Source organism: Lycorma delicatula, chromosome 2, assembly GCF_047948215.1.
Source record: "Lycorma delicatula isolate Av1 chromosome 2, ASM4794821v1, whole genome shotgun sequence".
NCBI classification, from domain to species: domain Eukaryota; kingdom Metazoa; phylum Arthropoda; class Insecta; order Hemiptera; family Fulgoridae; genus Lycorma; species Lycorma delicatula.
Window position 1 is genome coordinate 168,314,952 of NC_134456.1, and position 27,178 is coordinate 168,342,129.

General features: G+C 29.1%; 2 protein-coding genes across 3 annotated transcripts in view; both read left to right on the forward strand.

Annotated features, from left to right (window-relative positions):
- The window catches only part of wb (wing blister), a 351,334-nt gene extending 341,546 nt beyond the window's left edge, over positions 1–9,788 (forward strand). The window contains exons 50-52 of the mRNA XM_075356683.1: positions 3,592–3,725; positions 5,689–5,917; positions 7,589–9,788. Of these exons, the coding sequence (XP_075212798.1) occupies positions 3,592–3,725; positions 5,689–5,917; positions 7,589–7,734 (509 nt within the window). The 3' untranslated portion in view covers positions 7,735–9,788. The remainder of the gene's footprint in view (positions 1–3,591; positions 3,726–5,688; positions 5,918–7,588) is intronic.
- A 10,633-nt stretch (positions 9,789–20,421) lies between these two features.
- Positions 20,422–27,178, forward strand: part of LOC142319420 (thioredoxin-related transmembrane protein 2 homolog) — a 35,890-nt gene continuing 29,133 nt past the window's right edge. For both annotated transcript variants that reach the window (XR_012755194.1, XM_075356684.1), the window contains exon 1: positions 20,422–20,661. Coding sequence is in view for 1 of the 2 variants with exons in the window: in XM_075356684.1 (XP_075212799.1) it covers positions 20,512–20,661 (150 nt within the window). In the remaining variant the exon portion in view is untranslated. The remainder of the gene's footprint in view (positions 20,662–27,178) is intronic.

Genomic DNA, 27,178 nt, shown 5'->3' on the forward strand with positions numbered 1-27,178 from the left:
TATTTAAATTATGGTTTTACCTCATTGGATAGAAAGTCACAGTGCGTTGTTTGCTTTCAAATCCTCTCTAATGAAAGCATGAGCCATCAAAATTAATTCATCAAATTGAAATTAAACATCCAAATCATAAAAGGAAACCCTTGGAATCAAAAGAAAATTACATACTTTGAGAAATAAATAAGCTTCTATTTGTAAATCAAGCTGTACTGATAAAAGTACACTTGGAAGATCTTATCTTGTAGAATTAAGAGTAGCTAAGGTGCCCAAACCCTACACAATCACAGAAACCTCATATTGCCTGCTGCAATTGATTTGGTAATAGGTGAGGAAGAACAAAAATTATGCTTTCTAATGACACAGTATCAAGGCAAATCAACGACTTGGCTGTTGATGTTCGCAATCAGATAATTCAGCAAGTGTGTTCAAGTGAAATTTTTAGTATTCAGTTTGATAAATCAACAGATATGACAAACATTTCTCAGTTCTTATGTTTTGTGGGAGAATGTTTTATGTTTTGTGGGAGAATGTTCTTATGTTTTGTAGGTGAATGCAATAGGTACAGATCAGTCAAAGAAAATATATTGCTTTGCAAATCAGTAACCTGGTCATGCAACCGAACAATGTCTTTTTGAAGTTTTTTTTATGAAGCTACTAAATATTATAACATAGATTGGACAAAATATATTACGATGTGTTGTGTTGGTGAATGTAATGGTGGTTGTGTAGTGTGGTGTATGTGGTTGATAGGAAAGAACAGTGAATTTCTGAAAGAATTAAAAGATCGTCTTATACCAAGGATGAAATCTCAAACAGATTCTTTTTAAAGCTGTAAAAATTACTAATTTTATTAAAAGTCGGCCATTACAGAATTGTCTGTTTACTAACCTATGTGAAGAAATGGACAAAAAGAAAAATCTCTTCCATACAGAAGTCTTATATTGGGGAAGTGTTAACCCGGTTATTGGAATTGCAAGATGAATTAATAATATTTTTCTAGAATAAACAAAAGCCATTCTCAATGTTTTTACATAAAAATGAATATATATTGCTGTTGGCGTACTTACCTGATGTATTTTTGCATTTAAATGACTTGAATGTAAATTTACAAGGATGTAATAAAAACAATTTATTAATGACAGACAAAGTTAATATTTTCATTAAGAAGCTTGATATATTGATTATTTGCCTTCAAAGCAAAAATTCTGATATGTTTCCTCTCATTTCTGATTATATAGAGAAAAACATCTATGAAAAGGACACTATTATTCACCACAATTTGGATAGCATGAAGATGCATTTGCATAAGCTAAAAATTCAGTTGGTTGGAATATTTACAGAAAAGACTAAATTCATTTAGTAAAAAGTTACCATTTGAGATTCATGACCAGCTCATTGAAATGTTTGCTGATAAAACATTACAATTACAATTCACATCTGAAGATTAAGATACGTTGTGGCTTGCTCACTGAATTTAGTACAGAAGCAGTGAAAATATTAATCCCTTTCACCATGTCTTACTTCTGTCAAAAGGGTTTTTTTTTGTTTATGTTACACTAAAAACTAAATGTAGAAACTGTATTTTATTGCTTGAAAACAATTTGCTTTTATGTGTTTCTAACATAGATTCATGTATGAAGAAACTTTATAAATTTTTTGATTTATAAAGATTTACAAATTCATTTTGTATTTTTTTTCATAGAATGATTTTATTATTGTTTATATGTAAAGTTGTAGGCTAATTTTGCAACCTTCCCCTTTTATATCACTGTGACCCTCAGGTTGAGAAAAACATTGACATAGATTACATAAAACTTGACTAAAATTGTTCTTCTAGACTGCCAAGTTTCATGGTTTTTTTTTTAATTAATTCATTTAATGGACTATTTACTATATAATTAGAAGTAGTTCTCTAATTGTGTATGAATCAATAATTTTTGTATAAAATGATCTAAGATTTTTAATCAATTTACTTAGACTTATTACAACACTTCCTATTGAATTTTAAATTAAAGCAAATTCAAGAGAAAAAAATTCACGCAATATTTTTTTTCAGTGTACTGAATTCATTACAGTGTAATGAATTAAAATACAGATGAAAGTATTTACAAAAGTTTATGTGAAATATACAGTGAAGATTCTGAAATGATTTTTCACTTTAAATATTGATATGTTGACATATTTTATAAATAAAAGATGTACAAAATATAAGTGATATATTTGATAGCTAAAAATTATCATTTTTAGCTATCATTGATAATATTCATTCCATTGTTTGAATTGTCCAGTGCAGTATTTACTGAAGACAATTAGTTTAATCTTTTCACAGTGTTATTCAACTTTAGTTAAATAGCCTGTCCATTCATTGAATGAATAATCTACAACAGTATAAGGTGTCTTGCACTGATTTTAACAATTGTTCTGTTAAGTGCTAAGGTCATTTGATGAATTTTCAAAACGCATAGTAGAAGAATTCACATGGGAAAATCCTTTCTAGTTTTTATTGTTTACATTTAGTTCTATTTGCAGTTTTCAATAATTATTTTCTTACATTATATATTAGTTATTTTCTCATTTTTAATAGTTTTTTTAAATTTATAATATTTAATAAATTTAACTTTTATTTATTACTGTGTATATGCACTACCACAGTGGACAAGTTCTATTGCAGAATTTTAATAGAATTTAAATATTTTTATTAGTTTGACTCGTCTTTTTCATTACAGTTTTTAACACTGAATGGTGTTTATTCTACTTTAAAAATTATTTAAGTTATTATTACAATCATATTAGTGATGATTGTTTATTATTTATATTCATTTATTCTTAATATTTAATAATTAATTAAATAAAACTTTTAAAATATCTCTACTGAAAAACAGATTTTTGTACTTCCATAAATTTCTGAGCTAAACAGTGTTTTTAAGGGCTAGGTTAGTAAATTTATGCCTTTAGTTAGAGTTTGAATAACTTAAGATTTCAAAATCGTTTATAAAATATAATTTTTACAATAAGAATTACAAAATCTATGATATGGGGTAGAATTAATTGAGTAGCTAAAAGGTTAATTTATATACTTTTGGGTCGTTGTATAAAAGAAATTATATATATATATATATATATATATATATATATATATAAAAGTATCAGTGAGGAATAACTTAACTTGATATGAACTTAACCTGCAGTAGTTTTTTTATGACATTGAATTCTTTGCAAAACATACATTTTACACATAACATATTAAAGCTACTATATCTTATGTTTCAATACAAAGACCTAACATTATTAGATGAACAGACAGAAAATACATCAGGTATTCTACAAGTAGTATTCTACTAAAGGAGTTTAACGGCAACACTGCATATAAAAGAGATTCATATTATTTAGCTTCTTAAAAAAAATCAATTTTTTTGCTTTAATTGTTATTTCATGAAATTAGAATTAGCTATACTTATACGCTGACATCGGTAAAAGTTAACTATTTTTTTCTCTACGTATTCTATTATTGTAATAATTATTTATTTTATTGTTTTGTTGTATGCTAATAATTCATAAAATTTTAGTTATGGTCACAATGTTTTATGTCTACAGAAAACAAATTTCATGTTGGAGCGTTACTGGAATTAGAACTTGAATTTCGAACATCTGAAATGAATGGAATATTACTTAGTATTTCAGAACCTGTTGGATATCCAGCTCTTTCACTTGAATTGTATAATGGAAAAGTAAGCATATTTGTTACATTTTTATCTGATTTCAGGTACAATATCTAACATTAAAAAGTGGACTGTTATACACTAAGTGCCTGTTTATTGCTATTCCACCATTTTATGTGGTTTCATTACATAACTTTGCATAAACTGTTCCATTTAATGTTCTGTGTGTTTTGCTATTATATTGTTTGTGCCACCATGGGTGGTTCTAAAATACTGTTCCAAACATAAATAAAATGTTAAGTATTACTCAACAAGCAGGCATTGTAGACTTAATTTCTAAATATAATGAAGTTAAACCAAAAATCATGAATCTTGTATATCAAGAAATAACGAATGAGTACTTACAAGACCATACCCAAATCATGATGTATATGCATCAGCAAGTAGAAGACCTGTCTGTACTAAAAAAGAGGCTTGTCTACAGCTTTTCCATAATGTTGAACCATTGCCTACCTTAACAAAAGAAGACTGCTTAAACACAGACATGCTAAGCAGTAGGGACTTACAAACTTTACAAAGAAATAAAGAATAATACCTAACTAGTCAACATTGGCTTTTTAAGTTATTTAGACAAAACCAGCTAACTGAATTATTTCTCTAGTATCCTTTTCTATTGTAAATTTATTATTACATTACTACTGTACTACAATACACCATTACTGGCTAGGAACGGAGGGGGTGGTGTAGCGACCGGACACGCTACGAGGCAGGATCTTCTCCCCTTGGGGGGGAATCGAGATGTACTACAATACAGAGGTGTGGCACTGTCTTGCCAAGAGCGGACTTCAAATGTTATGGAGTAAATGTCACATGGCTAATTTAGAGCAATAATTGTTAAAGTTGGGTGGTGGAGCCGCTGTCAGCAGGGGGGTGACTGTGCTACTGAGGGCATGGTAGTCCATGCAGCTGTGAGGTGTGGCACTGTCTTGCTGAGGACGGTCTTCAGGTAAGATGTTTATAGTGGGCGATGGAATGTAGGTCTGAATCTCATTGTTACATATAACATATTTTGAAAGTATGAGTTTAGCATTGTATTGACTCGTTAGTCGATGGTTGAGGCATTTACAGTCACAAGTGTTGATATTAAAATTTGGACTAGGCGCGGGGTTTGCGCTTCTGCGAACTTGGTTAGCTAGTTCAGAGGGTGATATTGTAGGAAAAGAAGAGTGAAGATGTCTGAAAGCCTAAAGTGAAGGCGTTGGCTGAGATAATAATTCTTACTGATACAAATGTCTGCCAAGGCATTTAATGTTTAAGTTACTAAAGCTAATATCTTAAACACTAAATATTTAAGCAAATTAAATGATTTTTTTAACCTAATTCTAAACAATTTACCCAGAGGATTATAGTAAAACCTAACATAGAAATGAATTATCTATGTTATTTAATATAATGAGAAAAGCTGGTGTGATGAATATCAATTTGTGTTTTCTAGAATCAATGTTTTTCTACAATCAATGTTTTCTAGAACATAACTATAATGTTAAAAAAGATTTACTATCAATCAAATTTTTACTTTTGTTACTGGTTGCATCTCCAGACCTAAAACAATTTTATTATATTTCTTTCAAATTTTTTTAATTTTAAGTAATTAATCTTCAATATTAGGAAAAGTTTAGTTTTGTTATCATTGTTTTTATCAGTAAATTTTAAATGATGTTGAATGCTGCAGTCTCGGTCATTAATCACTATTAAATGCTAAAACCGAAATTATTATGTAGCTTACATGATATATTGCAAGAGTTTTATTAAATGATGCGCTTCATCTTTTGGTATTTTTTCATTCTTAATTTACACCTTTATATTTCAGGATGCTAATTCCTGAAATGTTCCAAATTTTTTAGAATCATTTAATTGTAAAGATAAAATTTTAATTAAAAAATTTTTTTTTTGTAAAGATTTATTTTTCTACCCACTATCACAACTGTTATGGTAATTTATTTATTTTTTACGGTTTTATTTTTATTTGTAGGTTGTTATGGCTGGTGACATGGGAGACAGAAGACCGTTTGTTGTTGAACAAAGCTTTGAGTCAGAATACACAGTATGTGATAACAGATGGCATCGAATACAAGCGAATTATATGAATGATGAATTGACACTAAAGGTTGATCATTTAGATAAAACTTATTGGTTATCAGACAATGGTCATTTAACAGAAGCAGATACAAATAGTCCACTCTACATTGGTGGACTTCCAGGTATGATTTATTTTTATGTATTTATTGTTAATTCATGATTTTAAAATAATTATACTCTGTATCTTATTTATTATTTTAGAAAATAAATTGGACACCACTCTTACTTTAGTATCCTCTTCACCTCTTATGACTCTCACACACACTCTTTCATTACAGCCATTCGTTGCTCTTGGATCTGTCTTTTGATTTTCTTCCTTTTGCTTATCACTCCAACATTCTTCTCATTATTCACTGACTCAGTGTTTAATATGTCCAAAACTAACTTGTTTCACTCATCTGCTCTATCACATCATCCAGTCCAGCCTCCTTTTGTATTTTTTCATTTCCAGTTTGATTCACTCTTCTTCTAATCTGTCTCTGAAAAGATTAATCTCCTGTCCTTCTTATTTTATCTCTGCGTCTAGAATCCATATCTCTGCACTATATGTTGTAATAGGTATAAATTATACAGTAGCTTCCTGACACTTTAAACTGACTTTTTTTTAAATATTCACTAATTACCTGATATTCATGCAAACCTTTTTACCAGATGATTCCAATTGGTTGGGCACTGATTATAAATGTCACTTGGTTGCATGGGGTCGAAAGAAAACTAATTAGTCTCTCTGACTGACCCATCAGGAAATTAAATTATTCGATTCTTCAAAAATTATCTTTATTATCAGTAAAAATGTTAGTTTATATTTAAAATAAAAAAAGATTGACATAAATAGCTTATAATAAAAGAAGTGTGTGAATGGAATTAATTAAGTAGAATTTTGATCACTCAGAACTTGATATTCCAGATTAATTTTATGGTAAGAGAGAAAAAGGTTATGTAATAATTCAGGAATTGTTATCTGAACATTTTTATTATATATTACTTTTTATATTGTATAACTTACTATGTTATTACAATCTATGAATCATTAAAAATTAATACAAAATTAACAGCTAAAAAAAATTAAAATTGAATTGTTAAAAATTTGGGAAGGTATTTTTATATCCCTTATCTTTGTTTCTATTTTCCCTATATTCTCTGCTGAGTTTTAAAACTAGTCTTTGTGTAATGTAGTCATTTTGGTTATCTTTGTCTTAATGTACTTAAAGATTTAAATCACTGTACCTCAGCATTCTTGCATTTAGTTAATTATTTATTAATTAGATGTAGAACACCTAATTAATTAATAGATAATTTGTCATTCTGGAATTAATAAAATCTTTGTCATTCTGTTAAAAAAGTATGAATAAATAAATATAGGTACTTTTATTTTGACTGATACCTATTTAAAGAAAAATAGATAATTTTTATGATGGAAAGTAGTGGGAGAGGATCATATGAAGAAAATAGCAAAAAGATTATACTAAGGCTAAACATCCACAACAGGCAACTACATACCTATTTTTAAAAACTACTTTTAAAAATACTCTTTCTGCATTAAGTTGTATTCAAACAGATAATGAATGCTCTTGATCCAACCTTTCAACTGAATGTTCTTAAACAGATTAGTCAATTATTCAATGCATGCATAATATAGTAGTAGAGTCATACCTACTTTGGCCTGACAGTGAACTTTTTTTAGTTTGATTACAATAAGGTAAGTTATTTTGTTACATTCATGAACTAAACATTTGTTACATAAAATCATTATTATTGTTACCATTTATTAATATATATTTTTTTTTTTTTAGATCAAGCACCAAGTGGAACACTTAGTTCAAGAGAAAACTTTAAGGGTTGTATTCGTAATGTAATGATTGGAGGGAAACGAAGGGATTGGATTGAAATGGCTGCCCTCCATAATATACTTCTTAGTTCCTGTCCTTTACCTAGCTGAGATTAACTTTATATCGTCTAAATTAATTGAGCTTAGACGATTACACAAACAGTATTAATTATAAATAGTATATATCCAGTACAAAATAGAATTTGGTAAATGCTCAACATCACCATTACTTTTTATAAAAAATTTATTTATTTCATGAGATATTAGTATTTGATTTTTTTTAAATTATATTTATTAACAGTAAAAATGTTAGCTTAAATTTAAAAAAAAGATTGAATTAGTACCCTATAATAATAAAAAGAAGTATGTGAATGAAATTAATTAAGTAGAACTTTGATTGTTAGAACTTGGTAATGCAGATTAATTTTATAGTAAGAAAGAAAATAGTTATGTAATAACTTTAATGCAGGAATTGTTATTTGAAATTTTTCCTGAAACTTTAGTTTTTATATTGTATAACTTACTACATTATTGATTAAAAATTAACTATTGTATTTGTAATGGTAGAAAGGTTTTTAATTTATAAAAAACACTGTTCCAAATCCTTTTGGAATGCATTTATTAATGCTGCAGAAAAAAATAATATGTAATGATGAAAAAGAGGTAAAAAATAAGTGCCTTGACTACCAGAATTTCTAGATGTCTGTAATTTTTTTTGGGTAATAAATTCCAAATAATTTTTTTAATGATTAATTTCTCTTGCACTATTTTTACAAAAATAAGCTCTGATGCATTAATATTTGTATCTACATTTAAAAAGAATTGTAGATTTGGAGTTGAAATTCTAATTAGAATTACAGTGAGTAGCCTTCTTGTACAGTCACCTGACTAGAAATAGTGTCCTTGTGCTTGTTCACAAACGATCTACCCCAGATACTAGGATTTTCAGTACGGATTAAATGGGGTTTAGATACACACCCGAGAACTGCTAATAAGAAAGAAGCAATAAAGGATAAAGAAATTGTTTGGGAAAGGATAATCTACCCAAGGAGGATGATGCATGATACAATTACTTGGAAAGTTTCAGGTCTTTTGACAACAGCAACCCATCCTCCCTACTTTTTTGTGTATGATTGATTATCTTTCTGGAATAGACTACTTTAGACAAAGAATATAACATAGTGATTTTAAAATGCTATTATTTTGCCACAATTTTTAATTTAGCAAAATTTGTTCTACGTAAATAGAATGGCATCAAAGGTTTGACAACCAATTTTTATATCCTAAAAACTTTCTGACTATTTGAAATATTCCTGCGGAGTAATATTATGTGTTTAATGGGAGTACATCTGCCATAATAAATGTTTAAAGTTGATTACAGGTGTAATGATTAATTAAAAAGTTTTAAAATTAAACAGTATGATTTGATCTTGTTATTAACTAAATTAGTTTGTCATTCCATGTAAACATATCCTCAAACAAGACATCCAAAAATTTGACACTAAGAGGAATAAAGATTCTTCCCTTGTTATTATTACGGAAATGCTACCCATGCAATTACCATAGACCTGGGCACCAATGCATCTATATGAGAAACATTGGGACAGTTTTTGTCATATTTAAAGTTAGATAATTACAATCCACCCTGTGAACCAATTTCTGAATGATTACTTTGTGTGTAATAAACATGTACAGCAATGAACAGCCAGCGACTTTAATTTTTCTTGAGTAAAAATTTTTTTACTTTGCTATTTTTGCTTTGGAAAAACTTTTTCCATACAGCATTGGAGTCATAAATCATTACAACGCTTCCTGAAAGGAGAAAAAACTTTTTCTGAAAGTACTGTTATCACTGCTTTAGTTCCTTCATTACCTAGCTAGGTTTGGTTAGTATTAATATTTTGTTTGTGATTCTATACTATTCGTCTTGCATTCCCTTTTACCTGTTGCACAACCACATTAGGATACGTGTCACAGCGTCACTCATCACTAAGTTATTTAATGGTAAAATTTAACTTTTAATACTACTTCATAAAGTGAAAAAACAAACAAAATTTTCCCTTACAAAAAAGTTTATGTATTTTTTATTGTTTTAATTATAAATCTACATAACAGAAATTTATTCTTTTAAACTCAAATTTCTGGCTTTTATTCCACTAAAATAATAGAAGAATTGATAATCAAACCATCAATTTCTATCTTTTTTCTTTAAAAAAATGAATTCTAAGAGAAGTTTTGGTTTGCCCATATTTTTAGAAATTTTCATCACACTTTTTTTTTTAACCTTAGACTTCTTGTGCATTTTATATTGGTATTATAATGATTACTTAATGAAATTAAATTTATATATAAAAAATAACAAAATTATTTTTCAAGTTAGAAGAAATTGTTACATTATGTAAATAGTGTATGTATCTGAATTCTTATGAATAATCATGCTAATTCTGTATGATTTTATTATGACTAAGTTAAAATTAATAAATACTTGAATATCTATTTCTCTTGAATGTATTCAGTAATTTAAGCTACTCCGAATAGTTAATCAAAACTGTAATTTGATTTTGAGAAATTATAATTTAACTTTTTTACAGGTTGGCTGCCATGACAGATATTTAATCTTTTAGTCCAAAATAAGATTTAAAAAAAAAAAATTTTTCATTCTTCATGAAATCTTTCTTTCATTAAATATTTATTTTTTAAGAAATGTTTCACAATATTTCTTTCTCATGAAAATTTAATTATTTACCCAATAGTTATTTTTCTCTACACTCAAAACACAAGAAAAATGTCTTCTGATAACATTTTGAATGGTGGCAGTAAAGATCCTGATGTTCGAACAGTTGTCAATACTTATACATAGATAGCTGTGATTCCTGAGGATTTTGTGTTTTATTATATTATAAATTTCTTTCCTCGTTACTTTATAAAATCTTTGACAAGGAAATTTTTTTCTTATTTATTTATTCAGCTTTATACTCGATTTTTTCAGATTTATTCATTACTAATCAAGTTAAGTCTATTGAAAATAAGTTTTATTAAAACGTTTGGTGTTTTAACTGGATAAAAAATTTTTCTTGTCCAATTTCTATTTAAATTATTTACATAGCAATTTACTTTCAATAAATTCCACTTAAAAGTGAAACATTTTAAGAGAAAATAGGTTACAGATTGACAGCACACTCATTTTTTAAGCATAATCATCATTTATAGACTAAGAAAAGAGAAAAGTAACATTGGAGTCCATTAAAAATGTACTTTCTTGAAAAGCTGAATTTTCAGAAGAATTAATGAAATGGTTTTAGATGATCCAAAATCTCTCCTGGGTATGCTACTGAGAACTGTGTGCTTCTTTGTGTGAATTTTACTTGAGTATTTATTTTTCAATGTCTAATTAATTAGAACCCAATTTTGCATCAGTATGATGCAGTCATTCTAAGTAATATTCCTGAAGTGGTAGCCATTGGTGAAGTGCTTTCAGTTGAAAGAAATTATTTAAACACATGTGTAAATATTTAGTATAACACACACACACACACTATATATATATATAATATATATATATATATATATATATATATATATATATATATATATATATATCACTATGTATGTGTATATAAAGATATTAACTGAACAACTCAAAAATACATGAATTATTTTTGAGAAATTCAATTCAGATGTATAAGATTTTTAAGGAAATCAAAAAAAATAATTATTTCCCAACAATTCTATGAAAATTGCTTTATCATTAGCAGAAAAATTAAAAATGTATATATTTAAATTAAAGCATCAAAATTATATGAACTGTTTATGAGAAATCCAATTTAAAAATTTTTCAAAATTGTCATTTTGCCTAATGCAAAGTTTTAATGTACATGTATTAGACAGGTTTATTACTGCATTGGTTCGTCTTTTGATTGGTCTCTTTACTTGTAGTCTCTGTTTAATTTTCTTTCATTGCAAACTTGTTGACAATAGTATTATAATGTAATCATCTTAATAATATATTATTATTTTTTTTACTTTGAATCTAATGTAAACTCTGTATGAAATCTCTTTTCCAGTTTAAATTGTTGATATTTATTCAATTTATTTAATAAAACTCTTAAATGAGGCTAAAAATGTAATGTAATTAAATATTTGAAATAGGTATACAATAGGCTAAATAAAATGACCAAATGATAAAATGTTTTTATGGAATGAAGTAATTGAATTTTGAATAATTTGTTTTAGGTTGTAGAATAATATTTTCACTGCCATTATTTTAAAGATTTATTGGATATTTTTACATTAATGTCAAATGCTTCAATAATGTTATTATATTTCTTGTATTATGATTATGAGTTAGTACTTACTTTTTATTTATTTATACATTTTGTAAAAAAAAAATTAATCAAAAAAAAACATATATATAACTGAATATGTGAAACATATTAAGTGTAATTAGATTATTGAAGTTTTGTCTGTAGTTAGTTACTAATCAAATAAAAAGGTTGATTCACATTAATTGTGACCATGGTTTCCATTCATCAGAACAACAAAATATTGTTGAGTCATAATTCATTGCTTATATTACAAAACGGAAGAATCGAATTTGAAGCATTTCTCTATTCACTGCTGCCACAGGTGCTGTTATATGGTTCTGCAGATTTACCTTCCCACTTAAATGAAAAGTAGCCTCATCACTAAACACTAAGCGTGTTACAAAATTGTCATCTTCTGCCATCTTGTTAAGGACGAATTCACAAAACTCCACACATCGTGTCTTCATAAAGAACTTGCAGTAACTAAATCCTGTACGGTTTCATGACCAAATGTTAACGCAGAATACACCAAATAACGTTCTTGGAATGTTTAGTTCTCTAGCAACACTAGGAGTTGATTTTCAGAGGCTATGTGAGAAAATCTGACGGATGTGCTCCACGTCTTTGTCTGATGGGGTCGACCATTTGATTCCCCCTTATACAACCCGTATCTTTAAATTGTCTGTACCATCGCCTAATGCTCTAAGAAGTAGTTGGTTCAGCACCGTATTTACTACGGAAATCATGCTGAACAGTAATTACTGACTCGTACTGCACAAAGTGTAGAACACAAAATAAGTTTTGTTATTGAGTCGCCATTTTCTCTATCACTAAAGTGAGCAACGTTCTGGTATTACCTAGCGGCAACAGTGTGAAACTCAAGAGTTCCCTCTTTCTAACAGAGTAAGAGTTCCCTCTTACTCTGCTCAATCAAAACTGATTAAAAACTAAATAGTTATGAAATTTTAAAATCGGATGATTCTTTTAGGTACATGCAGTATTCTTAACATTCTTGTTAATGTTGTTAAAAAAAGACAACAACCAATTGTACATACATAATCAATCATACAAATACGGTACATATGATACATACGGTATCAATCATACAACTTGTTATAATTTTGGAAATTAGCTAATTTAAAAATGTCATAAAGATGTCTATCAGTCTAAAAATTGTAAAACTTTTGCAACTACCTAAACAGATAACTGTAATTTTAACAAGGGTACAAAATGGAAATTTTTTTTAATTAACTAATTTATTATATACTAATGTAATTCATACTAATTGCTTTTTTATTTTACATTACTATATTAACTAGAAATTTTATTTTATCAGTTTTATTTTATGTAGGTTGGATGTTGCTAGGCCAAGCCGTAGTAAGTCACCATTCATTTTTCTGCTTTGTTTATGCCAGCTTACTTTTCTTGGTGAATGAGACATAGTTCGTTAGTTTGAATCAACCCTATAGAATTGTATATGAGTGAATACATATCTCTAGAGTGTAGCATATCTCTAGAGAAATCTTTGAAAAAAATAATCTAAAAATAATTAGCATGTAAATTCTTAAAGTAGAAATCTTAAATTTAATTAAATTTGTAAAGGCATTAGAATATTTTCAGAAAACTAACTTGTTACTCTTCTTACCCTTACTGTAGCCAATTAAAAATCTTTACAGTTAGTTATTAGTCTTAATAATTACAGATAGAAATTTGTTATGAGCAACATAAATAAGATCAGCTATATGATTTGAACAGCTTGGATAATAAAATAAAATAAGATTTAATTTTTAATTTAACATTTTCAAAAAATCAACTGAACAGTATCATTTATTGAAGTAAATACTCCATATCTAACAGCCTGTTAAATTTATTTATTCATTTGATAAATAAGAAAGTATTATCATTTACTGTGCAATTGTTGTTACATATTTAACTACTTTTAGCTGGACAATAAATTAGTTATGTATGAATTATTATTGTTGTAAATACGTGTTTGTATGTAATTTTTTTTTTTAATATATATAATTTTCTTAGTTTATGATTATTGTAAACATCCTTGTTAAAACTTCCTTGGTAAGGGAAACATATATTGTAGCAAGAATCACCATTTGAATAAATTTATTGTATTGGGTGCAGTAGTTTATGCAGTTAATAGTTATAGCAACTGTGGGGTGTATGATGAAGATACAAATAAAAAAATAAGTAAGTAGATTCATAATTATTTATTATATTAGAAATTTTAGTTTCTTTTCAGAATGTCATTTGTTACATTCTTATTTACACGCAAACTATTTCAAAAGTAAACAATAGTGCTTGTAATCAATTTCTCAGATTTTGGATTTCTCTATATATTTCTGGTTTTCCTATTTATAAAAATAAAAAGATTTATTTCTATTAAATACAACATACAATCTACTGCAACCACATTTTAGTAAATGTGTTAAATCTGAATGGTGAATCATACATATTGTAATATACAAAATATATCACCAGCAAGAGGAAGGTGTCAGAATAATTTTCTTTGCTTGTATGTGTAGGAATATGGTGTGGAACAACACCTAACAAACCTTCACTCTATTTTTTTGCAGTTTTAAACCCAGGAACTTCTGGTTAAATGACTGAGTTGTTATTTTGCCACATAGTATTTTTTTAAGTATTTTTTTTATCTTTATACCTCAATCATTTCAGAATCATTGTAACTTTGCCAATTAAAATTTTCATTTGCTATTTTCTATATATTAATATAATATAAAAATTTTATTCTGGTATAGATTCTTGCAACCACACATGTAATCCTTCCATTGTAGTTTAACAAAATATTGTCTTGTATAAAACATTATCAATAAATTTCACACCTATTATTCATACTAATAAAAAAAAGTTCTTTATTAATTATTAATATTACTTGATTTTCTGTTACTAATTAAAATATTTATTTTTATATAATATTAACATGCTGTATAACATTAATCTCTGAATTTGTTTATAATTTATGCATGATAATTTTTCAATTTCTTTTTATGTCCGGATATATTCCATAATTGTTTGGATAAGTTAAAACAAACATAAATTTGAATTAAACAGTTGTAAAGTTTATTATTCATATAAAAGTTTATCATTTAATATAAAGAATGAACTGTGCTAAATAATTATTGAAATAATATTTTAAAAAAAACATTTATAAAATATAAAGATCTAAAAGTTGATGTTTACTGTTAAACAATCAATTAATTAATATGTAACAATTAATGTTTATTATGTATTAATAAACTAATAATTTAGTCTCACATAATTATCAGTAATTTTTATTTTATTATCTTTTTTCTTGTTTTTCAATATCAACAAGCAATCTACCAACTGTCAAAGACAAAATACTTTTCCTGTGCATTTATCATGTCCTAGATTTGTAATAAATACATTTTTGTTTACAATCATCCCAAATTTTTTTAACAATCTAAATCATGCCTGTTGTAGATTTTAATATTTTTGTGTACCATACTGACCTTGAACATTTTCATATTTTTATATTATTTATATATCACACAAAATTTTGTTGAAATATTTTACAAAAAAAGTCTGTAAAAGTTAAAATGGTTTGAATTATATTGGTAAAATGAATTAATTATTGTACAAACAATATTTTATAACAAATTTATTTATATTTGTATGTATTTTATTATTGTTAAACATTTTTATGTAAAATATTTATTATTTAATGTTTTTCTTATTAATTCCAGGAATAATTTAAGAAAAGAACATAAATATAACATAAGAAAATTATTGTTGTTTTTTAAGTCTACATTTACCTTTTCCTTTTTAAACTGATTTAAAAAAAAGACTTCAAATTGATTATTAAAAGATAAATTAAATTGTAAACTTGTAATGTAGCATAGTTTGATGGAGCAATGCTGTTGGCAGACCTTGTATAATAACCATGACCTTAGGAACAAATTTCTTAGTGTAGTCATGTTATTGCTTTTCATATTGATGAAAGTAGGAGCACAAATAAGATAGCACAAATCATTGGTTTTGTGCCACCTAAGTAATACTGTGTTATTTTTTTAAGGTAAACTTTATCAAAAAACATTTAAAAGTTGTATTAACCAAGAAATTCATACTCATTACTATGAATAATTTAAATAGTTTAAAAACTTTCAATTTGCTATTTAATAGTTGGAAGTCAAATGCTAATAATCCTCATTCAGGATGTCTATTGAGACAACTGAAAATCGAGTAAGAAAGGTTAATAAAATTGTCATAGAAAAATGTGGAGTGAATTACATTCCAAGTAACTGTATTTCACAGTTGATAGATTAGCAGAAAAATAATTCCATTATTACCTGATAGAAACTGTTGGATTAAGAATGCAAGTACAAAAATAATCTATTATTTTATTCTCAATATTTATCATTTTCTGTTCTAGAGTTATGACAAAATCATAACTATTGATGAAACAGAAGAATGTGATATTGAAATCAAAAATTAGCTATTTTAAAAAAAAAAATTTCAAGTTAGGTCAGTCATGCTACAATGTAATCAATGTCCACTGATTAGCTTTTCAATGATTTTAAACCAGAAGATTTCTAAGATGTAAAAGCATCCAACTTTTACTTTCAGATTCTCAAGCAGTATGGTAGAAGATTTATGAATACAAAATTTTTATAAGTAGGTTGGATAGTTTAAAAGTAGTTAAATAGTAATACCGGTAACTAGCATAAAGGAAAACAAAATGAGATTTCTACTCCAGCTCTAGAAGCTTGCATTGACGAACTTATTCAAAAATGTAGGAGAGTTAGACTAGAAATTTTCAGTAATTATTTATATATTATAATTAATGAATTATTGAAAATTATAATGTAAGTATTGATATTGTTAATAATTACTCATAACAAAATGAGGCAACTATAAACATGTGCAAAATGGGTTCAAGACAGCTTAAAAATCATACCTTAAGGAAGCTCGTACAGTATTATTTATCTAAAATAGACAAACATTTGGAAACAAACTTGATAAGATAAGATTGGTCGTCAGTCAGAATTTAAGTTTGAAAGAATGGAGTGCAAGATCTCAGTTTTAAAGAGGTGACTGGAGGCTATAGAATTGTCTTTTGTGAGGCAGCATTTATGCCACTGAGCACCAACTATACTATGATGCCAAAAAGGTAAGGCAACCACATCAGGCACATGCAATAAATATAGGACCAAGGTTTGCCCTCTATGGCAGGTCAGATGGAGTGAATTTTTTAATGGCTGTCACATGCATCAAATGAATAAATGTTTGTTGGTACAGTATAGTTTGAAAATTAATTATGGGAATGGTTATTTTGAATAAATCCTTGAGTGTTAGAGTAAGGTGCAGGGATTGTGCTTCCACAAATTGATTAATCAGTTAGTTGAAAGGGCTAAAAATTAAATAGCTGAGTGAGATTGGAGGAGACAAAGATTGGGTGATATGAAGGGGATAAATTAACACACTGATGAAAGTGTCTGCCAAGGCATTTGCATCAATGGCAGCCTGACAGAGACCGACTGATAACCGATATGTAGTCAGATTTAAAGGGTCTAAAAAACGACCACTCGTAAAGCCCATTTGGACTAGGAATGGATGGGGTGGTGCAGTGATCAGGATCATAATGTTGTCTTCTGTTGTAGCATCAGGATGTGTAAAGGTTGCATTCGAATATTTTTTCTTCGGTTTTTTGCATTGTGTAAAGAAATTAATTTATATCCAATTTTAAAAAATCATTAAAAAATTTTGTCATTTTTCTTCTGGGATAAGATGACTTTGTGAATCAATGTAAATAACTTTATCTACATTGATTCACAAACTTTATCTTGCTTCTTTTCACACCTCTCTTCTACCAACATATTTGTTTCCTTTCATTTCTTGTTTGTCTGTGTTTCATAGCCAAGTAACTGGTATTCTCAATTTATTTTTCCAAAAGTGTAGAGTATTAGCTTCTAAGGATATTTCTCAAAATATACAATGTAAATCTTAAATTATAAAAATAAACATACAAACACTATAATTAAATGAAAGGTGAGTTAGCCTGTTATTTTTAATTTAATAAAAACCACAAATAGTTAAACTAAATTTTTTCCCAATTCTTTACAATTAGTATATTTAATTGCTTATTGCTTATTTGTTGAATAAATTGTATAAAATGTCCTCATTTAGTACATGATAAAATGAGAATATATAAAAATAAATGAAGAGCAACAACTTAGTTCCAGTTCCCTGTCAGGTTTGACTTACTTTCATATACTATAAAAATTCACTCTCACCTTATAATTGTGCTAAATTCCTGTTGTTAGTTAAAAAGAATAAAGAATTGTCAGGGTCTAAATAAAAACAAAAAAAAAACCTAAAGGCCTTTTCTGTGTGACTGGTAATTAATAACAGGGTAACTGAACTTCATGTGATATATGTTCTTTGCTGTATTGTAAATTTAATGTAATTTCAAAATGTGAGGATTGATTGATTATGTTGACAGGTTGGCAGTTGACTGATCACCTGTCTATCAAAAATATTAAATTAATTTTTCTTTTGTAAATAACCTGCCCTTTTGTTCTGAGTAAAAAATATTATAATAGCTTATTTTAATGAATTAGAAAGATTAAGCTGTGGTTTTAGATAACTTAACCAAAGCTATCAACAGGGCTCAACTGTTTAAGAATTCTTTTTTCTTATCCAGATAATCAAAAATGAATGATCAACTTTTTTTACTTTTTTTTTTGTCTTCAGTCATTTGACTGGTTTGATGCAGCTCTCCAAGATTCCCTATCTAGTGCTAGTCGTTTCATTTCAGTATACCCTCTACATCCTACATCCCTAACAATTTGTTTTACCTATTCCAAACGTGGCCTGCCTACACAATTTTTCCCTTCTACTTGTCCTTCCAATATTAAAGCGACTATTCCAGGATGCCTTAGTATGTGGCCTATAAGTCTGTCTCTTCTTTTAACTATATTTTTACAAATGCTTCTTTCTTCATCTATTTGCCGCAATACCTCTTCATTTGTCACCTTATCCACCCATCTGATTTTGAACATTCTCCTATAGCACCACATTTCAAAAGCTTCTAATCTTTTCTTCTCAGATACTCCGATTGTCCAAGTTTCACTTCCATATAAACCGACACTCCAAACATACACTTTCAAAAATCTTTTCCTGACATTTAAATTAATTTTTGAAGTAAACAAACTATATTTCTTACTGAAGGCTCGTTTAGCTTGTGCTATTCGGCATTTTATATTGCTCCTGCTTCGTCCATCTTTAGTAATTCTACTTCCCAAATAACAAAATTCTTCTACCTCCATAGTCTTTTCTCCTCCTATTTTCACATTCAGTGGTCCATCTTTGTTATTTCTACTACATTTCATTACTTTTGTTTTGTTCTTGTTTATTTTCATGCGATAGTTCTTGCGTAGGACTTCATCTATGCCGTTCATTGTTTCTTCTAAATCCTTTTTACTCTCGGCTAGAATTACTATATCATCAGCAAATCGTAGCATCATTATATTTTCACCTTATACTGTTACTCCGATTCTAAATTGTTCTTTAACATCATTAACTGCTAGTTCCATGTAAAGATTAAAAAGTAACGGAGATAGGGAACATCCTTGTCTTGTCAGACTCCCTTTCTTATTACTGCTTCTTTCTTATGTTCTTCAATTGTTACTGTTGCTGTTTGGTTCCTGTACATGTTAGCAATTGTTCCTCTATCTCTGTATTTGAACCCTAATTTTTTTAAAATGCTGTATATTTTATTCCAGTCTACGTTATCGAATGCCTTTTCTAGGTCTATAAACGCCAAGTATGTGGTTTGTTTTTCTTTAATCTTCCTTCTACTATTAATCTGAGGCCTAAAATTGCTTCCCTTGTCCCTTTACTTTTCCTGAAACCAAATATGATCAACTTAATCATTTGTAAATAAAGTTACCGAATGGGTCAAAGAGATCAAAGTACAACAGATATAATTTGAAAAATGTTGTGCGAGTGACAAAATGACAATGGGATTTAATTAATTATATTACAGAGTGTTAGTAAACAGACTATTAAGTTATTATCAGACAAGGTTGAAATCATGGATAACATTTGATTTCAGATTAATGTAATTTTTTTTTTAAAGGTCCAGACGTGATACATAACTTTAAATAAATAATTAAGTAAACAGAAACCAAATAATTACTGCTAATTTTCAAACGTCAAAATATGAACTACTGTTTTGGAGCACAGAGGACAAAATACAAGCGGATGGCCCCATTATTCTCTTAGGAATCCATGTTAAAAAGGATCTTCAAGAGATGTAATACAAAAACTTTGTTAATCACTTAAATTACTTTGCTGGCACAAAAAATCTGAGATGGTTGCTGGTAAGTAAAAAATAAAAAAAATTATCGATAATGAACTTCAGTAGTGAAAACAGATTAGTGCTAACCAATTTAAAATCCCCTCCTTTTGTAAGTAGGTCACACGAAGCAACTCTGTGTATATTATTGGAACTGTTTACAGCTCGCTCAGCATGAACATATGATCGGGGAGCGGAAATCGGTTTCGAATTGTTCGTTGTATAGTAATAGAAATGGCTCTGAAAAAGGATTTTAAACTTCTTTTCAAACCGTATTATTACGTAAACATATTTTTAAGTTTTTCGTATTTAGTAGCCAAGAAATTGCCGTTTCTATGTACCTATTTACATCCACAGTCTGATACGCAGTGTGAATTAGATTCTGTAAGTGAGGTTATATTGTATTAAATTATGTTCTATTATGATTCTTATAATATAAACAAACATAAACATCCGTACAATTATATATATTTTTTTTATGTCAAATAAACTGAGCCGTTTATTAAATATAGGTATATTTGTATCTAATAGTCGTGTAATCGTTACTGATGGTTTATTAGGAGAATTCTTCAATAATTTTGATTAAATTATGTTGTTAGTGTATTTTTTTATTATATTTTTTTTGCGTGCATTCTCGCATTATCTAAAAGGTTGTTTGTATTTAGATTTAAGCAAATCTGCTTTAAAATATTTTTCACTCTTTATTGGCCATGAGAGTGAATCCAGAAAGAATTTTATTTATGATTGCTGTTTTTATATTATTATTATTTGTTGACTTTTACTACGCTTTACATCTTTTAATTACTATACTTGATTGTTATATTACAGATTGTAATGGTTTCAGATTATAACTATTATTATGTATACTTGTTTCTCATTTTTTAGTGAAATAAGATTAGATTGAGTAAAGTTAAACAGTTTTTAAAGTGATTATTTTTTTAAGAATATAACTAATCATTTATTACAACAAAAGTATGACTAATAACTCCAAAAGACCTTTTCAGTTAATCTGAAAGTAAGGTTTTAATGATTTTTATTACTATTCTTGATCAAATCTACAATTTAGTGGAAGTAATAGAATACATTAACAATTCTCTTTTTGAAGAGTTGTAATATGCTTTCAGAGGATCTTTTCAAGATTGATTGAGGCAATTCCTCAGGGGGTACTGTTGATGGTGTAGTTATTAATAGTACTTGATTTAGTATGTTTGAGCTCTTCTGCTAATTTTTTTTTTTTGTTAGTTTCTTTTTTGTGTATTTGTAAATTTTGTATTCAGTTCTGCAGAAGTAAATTACTTTGTATGAACCACTTTTTGGCTGAACCAAATGCACCAATTGCTATTATTTTGCAGGTTCAGACTTGTATAGACATGTACAAATGTGATATAGTGTTACATTTCATTTATTAGAACGATGCCAGTTTTGAGATAGTAGTAAACCAGTAAATACGTCATTGTGAGTGCTTTGTATGTCTGAATTATTGTGTATTACTTATTTACAACTTTATTTCTTTTAATTAGTTGTTTGTTATAAAATGCTTAGAGTAAATCATCCTAACAATTTTTGTTATTTATGTGATGAAGTGACAACGTTCAAGTCTCAAAGCCGAAAACTTACTCCATTAATAAAAAATTGTTATGAACTTTATTTTGGGTATAAAGTCGGGGAAGAAACAAGAGCCTGGGCCTCATATATCTGTTGTTTATTGTGTTCTAGGCTTCTTACTGCATGGAAAAATGGCACACGTCACATGCCAATTGCTATCCCTAAGATTTGCAGAGAACCCAAAGATCACTCTTCGGACTTATTTCTGCTTAACAAACATTAAAGGGATTACATCAAAATCAAAACATACAATGGTGTACCCTAACTTGCAATCTGCAATGAGGCCAGTTCCACACTGCGAAGAATTGCACATACCAAAGCCTCCAGAACATGTGACATTAGATGAAGAAAGCTCAGAGTCTAATGGAAGTAAGGAAGAAAAAGAAAGAGATTCTGTTGATACAACTTTTGAGCAAAACAGTTCATCTGAGCCTCATTTATTGACTCAAGAAAATCTTAACTATTTCATATAAGATTTAAAGTTATTAAATAAACAGTTTGAAATACTTGATTCCCGACTAAAAGCAGAATCTTCTTCAAAAGAATACAAAGATATGTACTTACCGAAATTGTCATCCTGAATTTAAAGACTATTTTTCTGAAGAAAATGGGTTAGTGTTTTGTAATGACATTTCTTCTCTTATGGAGACAATTTATAATGAACATAACCCAACAGAATGGTGGTTGTTCATTAATTCCTCTAAAGTTAGTTTAAAAGCTGTGCTTCTGTACAATTGCAATAAATTCCCATCAGTACCAGTGGCTCACTCTGCTAGTATGAAAGAAACATATGAAAACTTTAAATTTATACTGGAAAAGCTTCAGTATGCAGTGTATGAATAGAATATTTGTGGTGATTTTAAGGTAATTGCACTTACTCTTGGTCTGCAGCTTGGTTACATAAAATACTGTTTTATTTGTGGAATGGAATAGTAGGGACAGAAAAAACATTTCATTAGAAAAGAATGGCCTAAACGCAAATCACTCATTCCTGAACAGAGAATTGTGAAACATAACCCATTGTCTAATCCTAAAAATACTAGGATTAATGAAGAATTTCATCAAGGCCATGGACAATACTCCAGGTTTCATCTACTTAAAACAGAAGTTTCCTAAAATTAGTAATGCAAAAATTAAAGGAGGAATATTTGTGGGTCCACAAATACAATCACTAATGTATGAAGAAAAGTTTGAGGAACTATTGAATCCACAGGAGAAAGCAGCTCGGCAAGCATTCAAAAATGTTACTGAGATTTTTTTTGGGAAATCAAAAGGCAGAAAATATTGTGATGTTGTCAACGATCTTATACAAATTTTAGTCATAATATGTCCTTAAAAGTACACTTCCTACACTCGCACATACATTTCTTCCTGGAAAATGTTGGTGTAATGAATACTTTCATCAGGAGATTTTAGTTATGGAAAAGAGGTATCAAGGCAGATGGAATGCTAATATTCTGGCCGATTATTGTTAGACTATCAAGAGGGATGCTCCACAGGCAAAATATAGCAGAAAATCGTCATTTCTTACTTTCTACGCGAGTCAAATGTTTGAATATTGTGTAGTTAAGAATGCATAAAGTATTAAAATGTTTGAAATTATAAATGCCTGTCTCTCAGAAACCTTGTGTGATAGGGAAAAACCGATATCAGAATTGCATTTTTCTTCCTGAGACAAAAAAGATTTCTTTTTTGTTTTCCATTGTTATTACCTGTATAACAAGATACTAAATGTTGTTCTTCATTGTTTAACTGTGTAAGAGAATAGATGCATTTTTGGAAGAGTAGTATATATACATAATTAATATTTTTATGATTTACAACAAAGAATCAACAGATTGGAGTTGAAACAGACTACAGTGTAGAACATAAAGTTTAATTTAACCAACAATTATTAAATAAAAGTAAATAAGCAGTATTTACACCTAAATACTGCTTAGTATAAACACCTCATATATATATATATATATATATATATATATATATGAGTCTGTGAATAAAGTAATGAGACTGGTTCAGAAAAAAAACCTTATTTACAATCCAATTATATATGGATTCACCTTTAAAATAGTTCCCTTGGGAAGTCACACAATGCTTAAAACAGTTTTCCCACTCTTCATAGCATTGTTGGAACTCAGAAACCGGAATATCCTTTAGATGGTTGGTTGCACTGTTTTTAATGTTTTCTACTATTCTAAAATGGTGTCATTTGAGGTGCTTTTTTAAATTTGGGAACAGGAAAAAGTCGCAGGGACTCAAGTCAGGTGAATAAGGTAGTTGAGAAACTACAGGAATTCTTTTCTTTGCCAAAACCTCATTAATTGAGAGTGCAGTGTGACAAAGTGTATTTTAATGATGCAGCATCCAGTTGTCTTTGATGGCTGGTCTCACACAGTCAACTCTTTTTCTCAGTCTTTCAAAACATTGATTTATAGTCTGTCCTGCAGGAAAAAACTTCTTATGGACAGTGCCATCACTATCGAAGAAACAAATTAGCATGGTTTTGATTTGCTTATTTTTGCTTTTTTGGGATGTAGTGAGTTTGAAGTGTGCCACTCCTTGCCCTGGCATTTTGTTTCTGGGTCGTACTCAAATATCCAAGATTCATCACCAGTAGTAACATTTTATTTAGAAAATCAGGATCAGTTTCAGTTCAGCCTAGAAGATCACGGCACCCTTCCACCTTATTGTTTTTCTGTGCAACAGTGAGGTTTTTTGGGACCAATTTTGCACAGACTTTTTTCATGTCCAATTCATCTGTCCAAATTTGATGGACTATGGTATGGTTCAAATTCAATTGTTCTGCAGTCATTCTGACAGTTAATAACCGGTCGTACCATATCAAGTCTCAGATTCACTCAACATTGTCGTTACTTTTTGACATTAACGGTCTTCCTGAGCGTGGATCGTCCATAACTGATTCCCGGCCATCTGAAAATGCTTAAACCACCTAAAATCTTGGGCCCATGACAGAGCATCATCTTCATACGCCCTTTTCAATTTTGAAAAAGTTTCAGTAGCATTCTCACAGAGTTTAACACAAAACTTGATTGCACAAAATTTCTCATAATTACACTCATTTTTGTAATGCACAACAAAACTTGTTTCATGAAAAGTCTGTTTGCGTCTCACATGGCAACAATAGACAAAAAATATTTAACTTTACAGTGTTGCCACTTTGACTGCCAAAAAAACCTAGTCTCATTACTTTATTTACAGACCTCTCTCTCTCTCTGTGTGTGTGTGTGTGTGTATATATATATAGGTTAATGAGGCAGTAGTGTATGAACTCTCGGCAAGGAAGAACAACTAAAAATCTTAATAAAATTTTAATTGATAACTTATAGATTTAACAAAGTTTAATTATTTAGCAATCTTCACCTGATCGTCCTCCAAGATACCATCATATAACAAACTCATTCAAGAAGAGTATAAATAGTTATCTAAAGTGCATACTGGAAGTATAATAAACCTGTTGATATTACCAAGTTCAAAATCTCCCTCCTTAGAATAGTGTAAAAATGTCAAAACTAATTTTAAAATTTCCATCAGAAGCATAAGTTGCTTAAAAAGTGTTGACTGAAATGTAAATGAAAATACTAGTTTATGAATAGTATAAATGTACTTTTTGGGTTACATTATCTAATAAAATGATTTTCATAATTTTTTGACCCATAGTGCCTGCCTTTTTTTAGCCTTTATTATGTTCATTAGTTTGTATTGACTCTTTGGAGTGTTTCTTTGCAATTATAAATTTGATCCATCATCTCCATTCACAATTCTGTTAAAATATACAACCCCTTTTATTGTAGTTTTCGAAGAATGTCATGGCCATGTTCTTCCTGTAAGTTTGAGTGTGTCAGTCAGTTATTTTAGTTGACCGCTTGCATTAAATTGACAGAAACCCTGTCCGAATGTTTCAACTCTAAAGATTAGAATTCTCATAGATTTTTTGAAAATTCAGAACTCATAAAAAGTTTTATATGCCCTATTTGTTTAATTTTTTTTTTTCAGAAAGTTGGTCAGTGACAATAGAATGTCATCCTTTCCTCCTATTGTGCACTTTTGTGATCCACTCTGTGAAGCACCAGTCACTCACAGTACTCATTCATAATATTAATTGATTTGTATAATATTACAAAAATCTGCAGACGTCTAGTTACAACTTTCTTGATTCTGCGCCTATAAATAGTTTGTGTCTTGTGTGTAATGACTGTACACTTACAGTTTGTTACATTCATGATTTACAGCGTGGCAGCGGTGGTCCCCAGATCCCTGCAGTGTCAGGTCTTCTGCCAGTGCAGCCGAGATGGTTCTCCCTGAACCATCTCAGATCATGTTGGGTCTGCTTCAGCTGGTAGGCCTGCCGCCCAGGGCGCTTGAACCTGGGAAAGTGGCATCTGCGACCAGCAGTTCCCTTGGTGGGCTGGCCAGACTTGCTGCTCTGGCAGGTATGTTGTCATCTGCCGGGAGGTCCTATGTTTAACCCACCGGGTTGGTCTAGTGGTGAACGCATCTTCCCAAATCAGCTGATTTGGAAGTCGAGAGTTCCAGCGTTCAAGTCCTAGTAAAGCCAGTTATTTTTACACGGATTTGAATACTAGATTGTGGATACCGGTGTTCTTTGGTGGATGGGTTTCAATTAACCATTCATCTCAGAAATGGTCGAACTGAGAATGTACAAGACTACACTTCATTTACACTCATACATATCATCCTCTGAAGTATTATCTGAACGGTAGTTACCGGAGGCTAAACAGGAAAAACAAAGGGAGGTCCTATGTTAGGCGCGCCGGGAAACTTCTTTCTTCTTCATCTGTCCATGGTAGTGGTCTATGAATGAGTGGCTCTCACTGGTATCTTGCTTATACTTGTATCTTTCTTATAAAGACGGCCAGAGTGTGTGGGATGTCAGTACATACTCATTTTATTATTATGCAAAAAAGTCAATCAACTATCTTGTATAAAAGGATAAAATAAAATCACAATTTTTATTTGCTCTACTAGCAACTACAAGTGACTTAAATATAATTTGCACAAAAACTAACTACAGATTCATTGTCTCAATCTTGTATGGTAATCAAAACATATGTGTGACAGCCCCTAGTTTTCTATAGTGTCATGATGGAAGGTTTTATGTTATTATGCTATTGTTATAATGACTTCTGATATAAAATTTGAAATGTAATCATAAGAAAAAGATTTGACATTCGATACAGTTATATTAAAAAAGGAAAATGTGGGGAAAAGGTGAGAGAAGAGAAAAATTGAGATCAGTTGATTTGAAGGTCAAAGT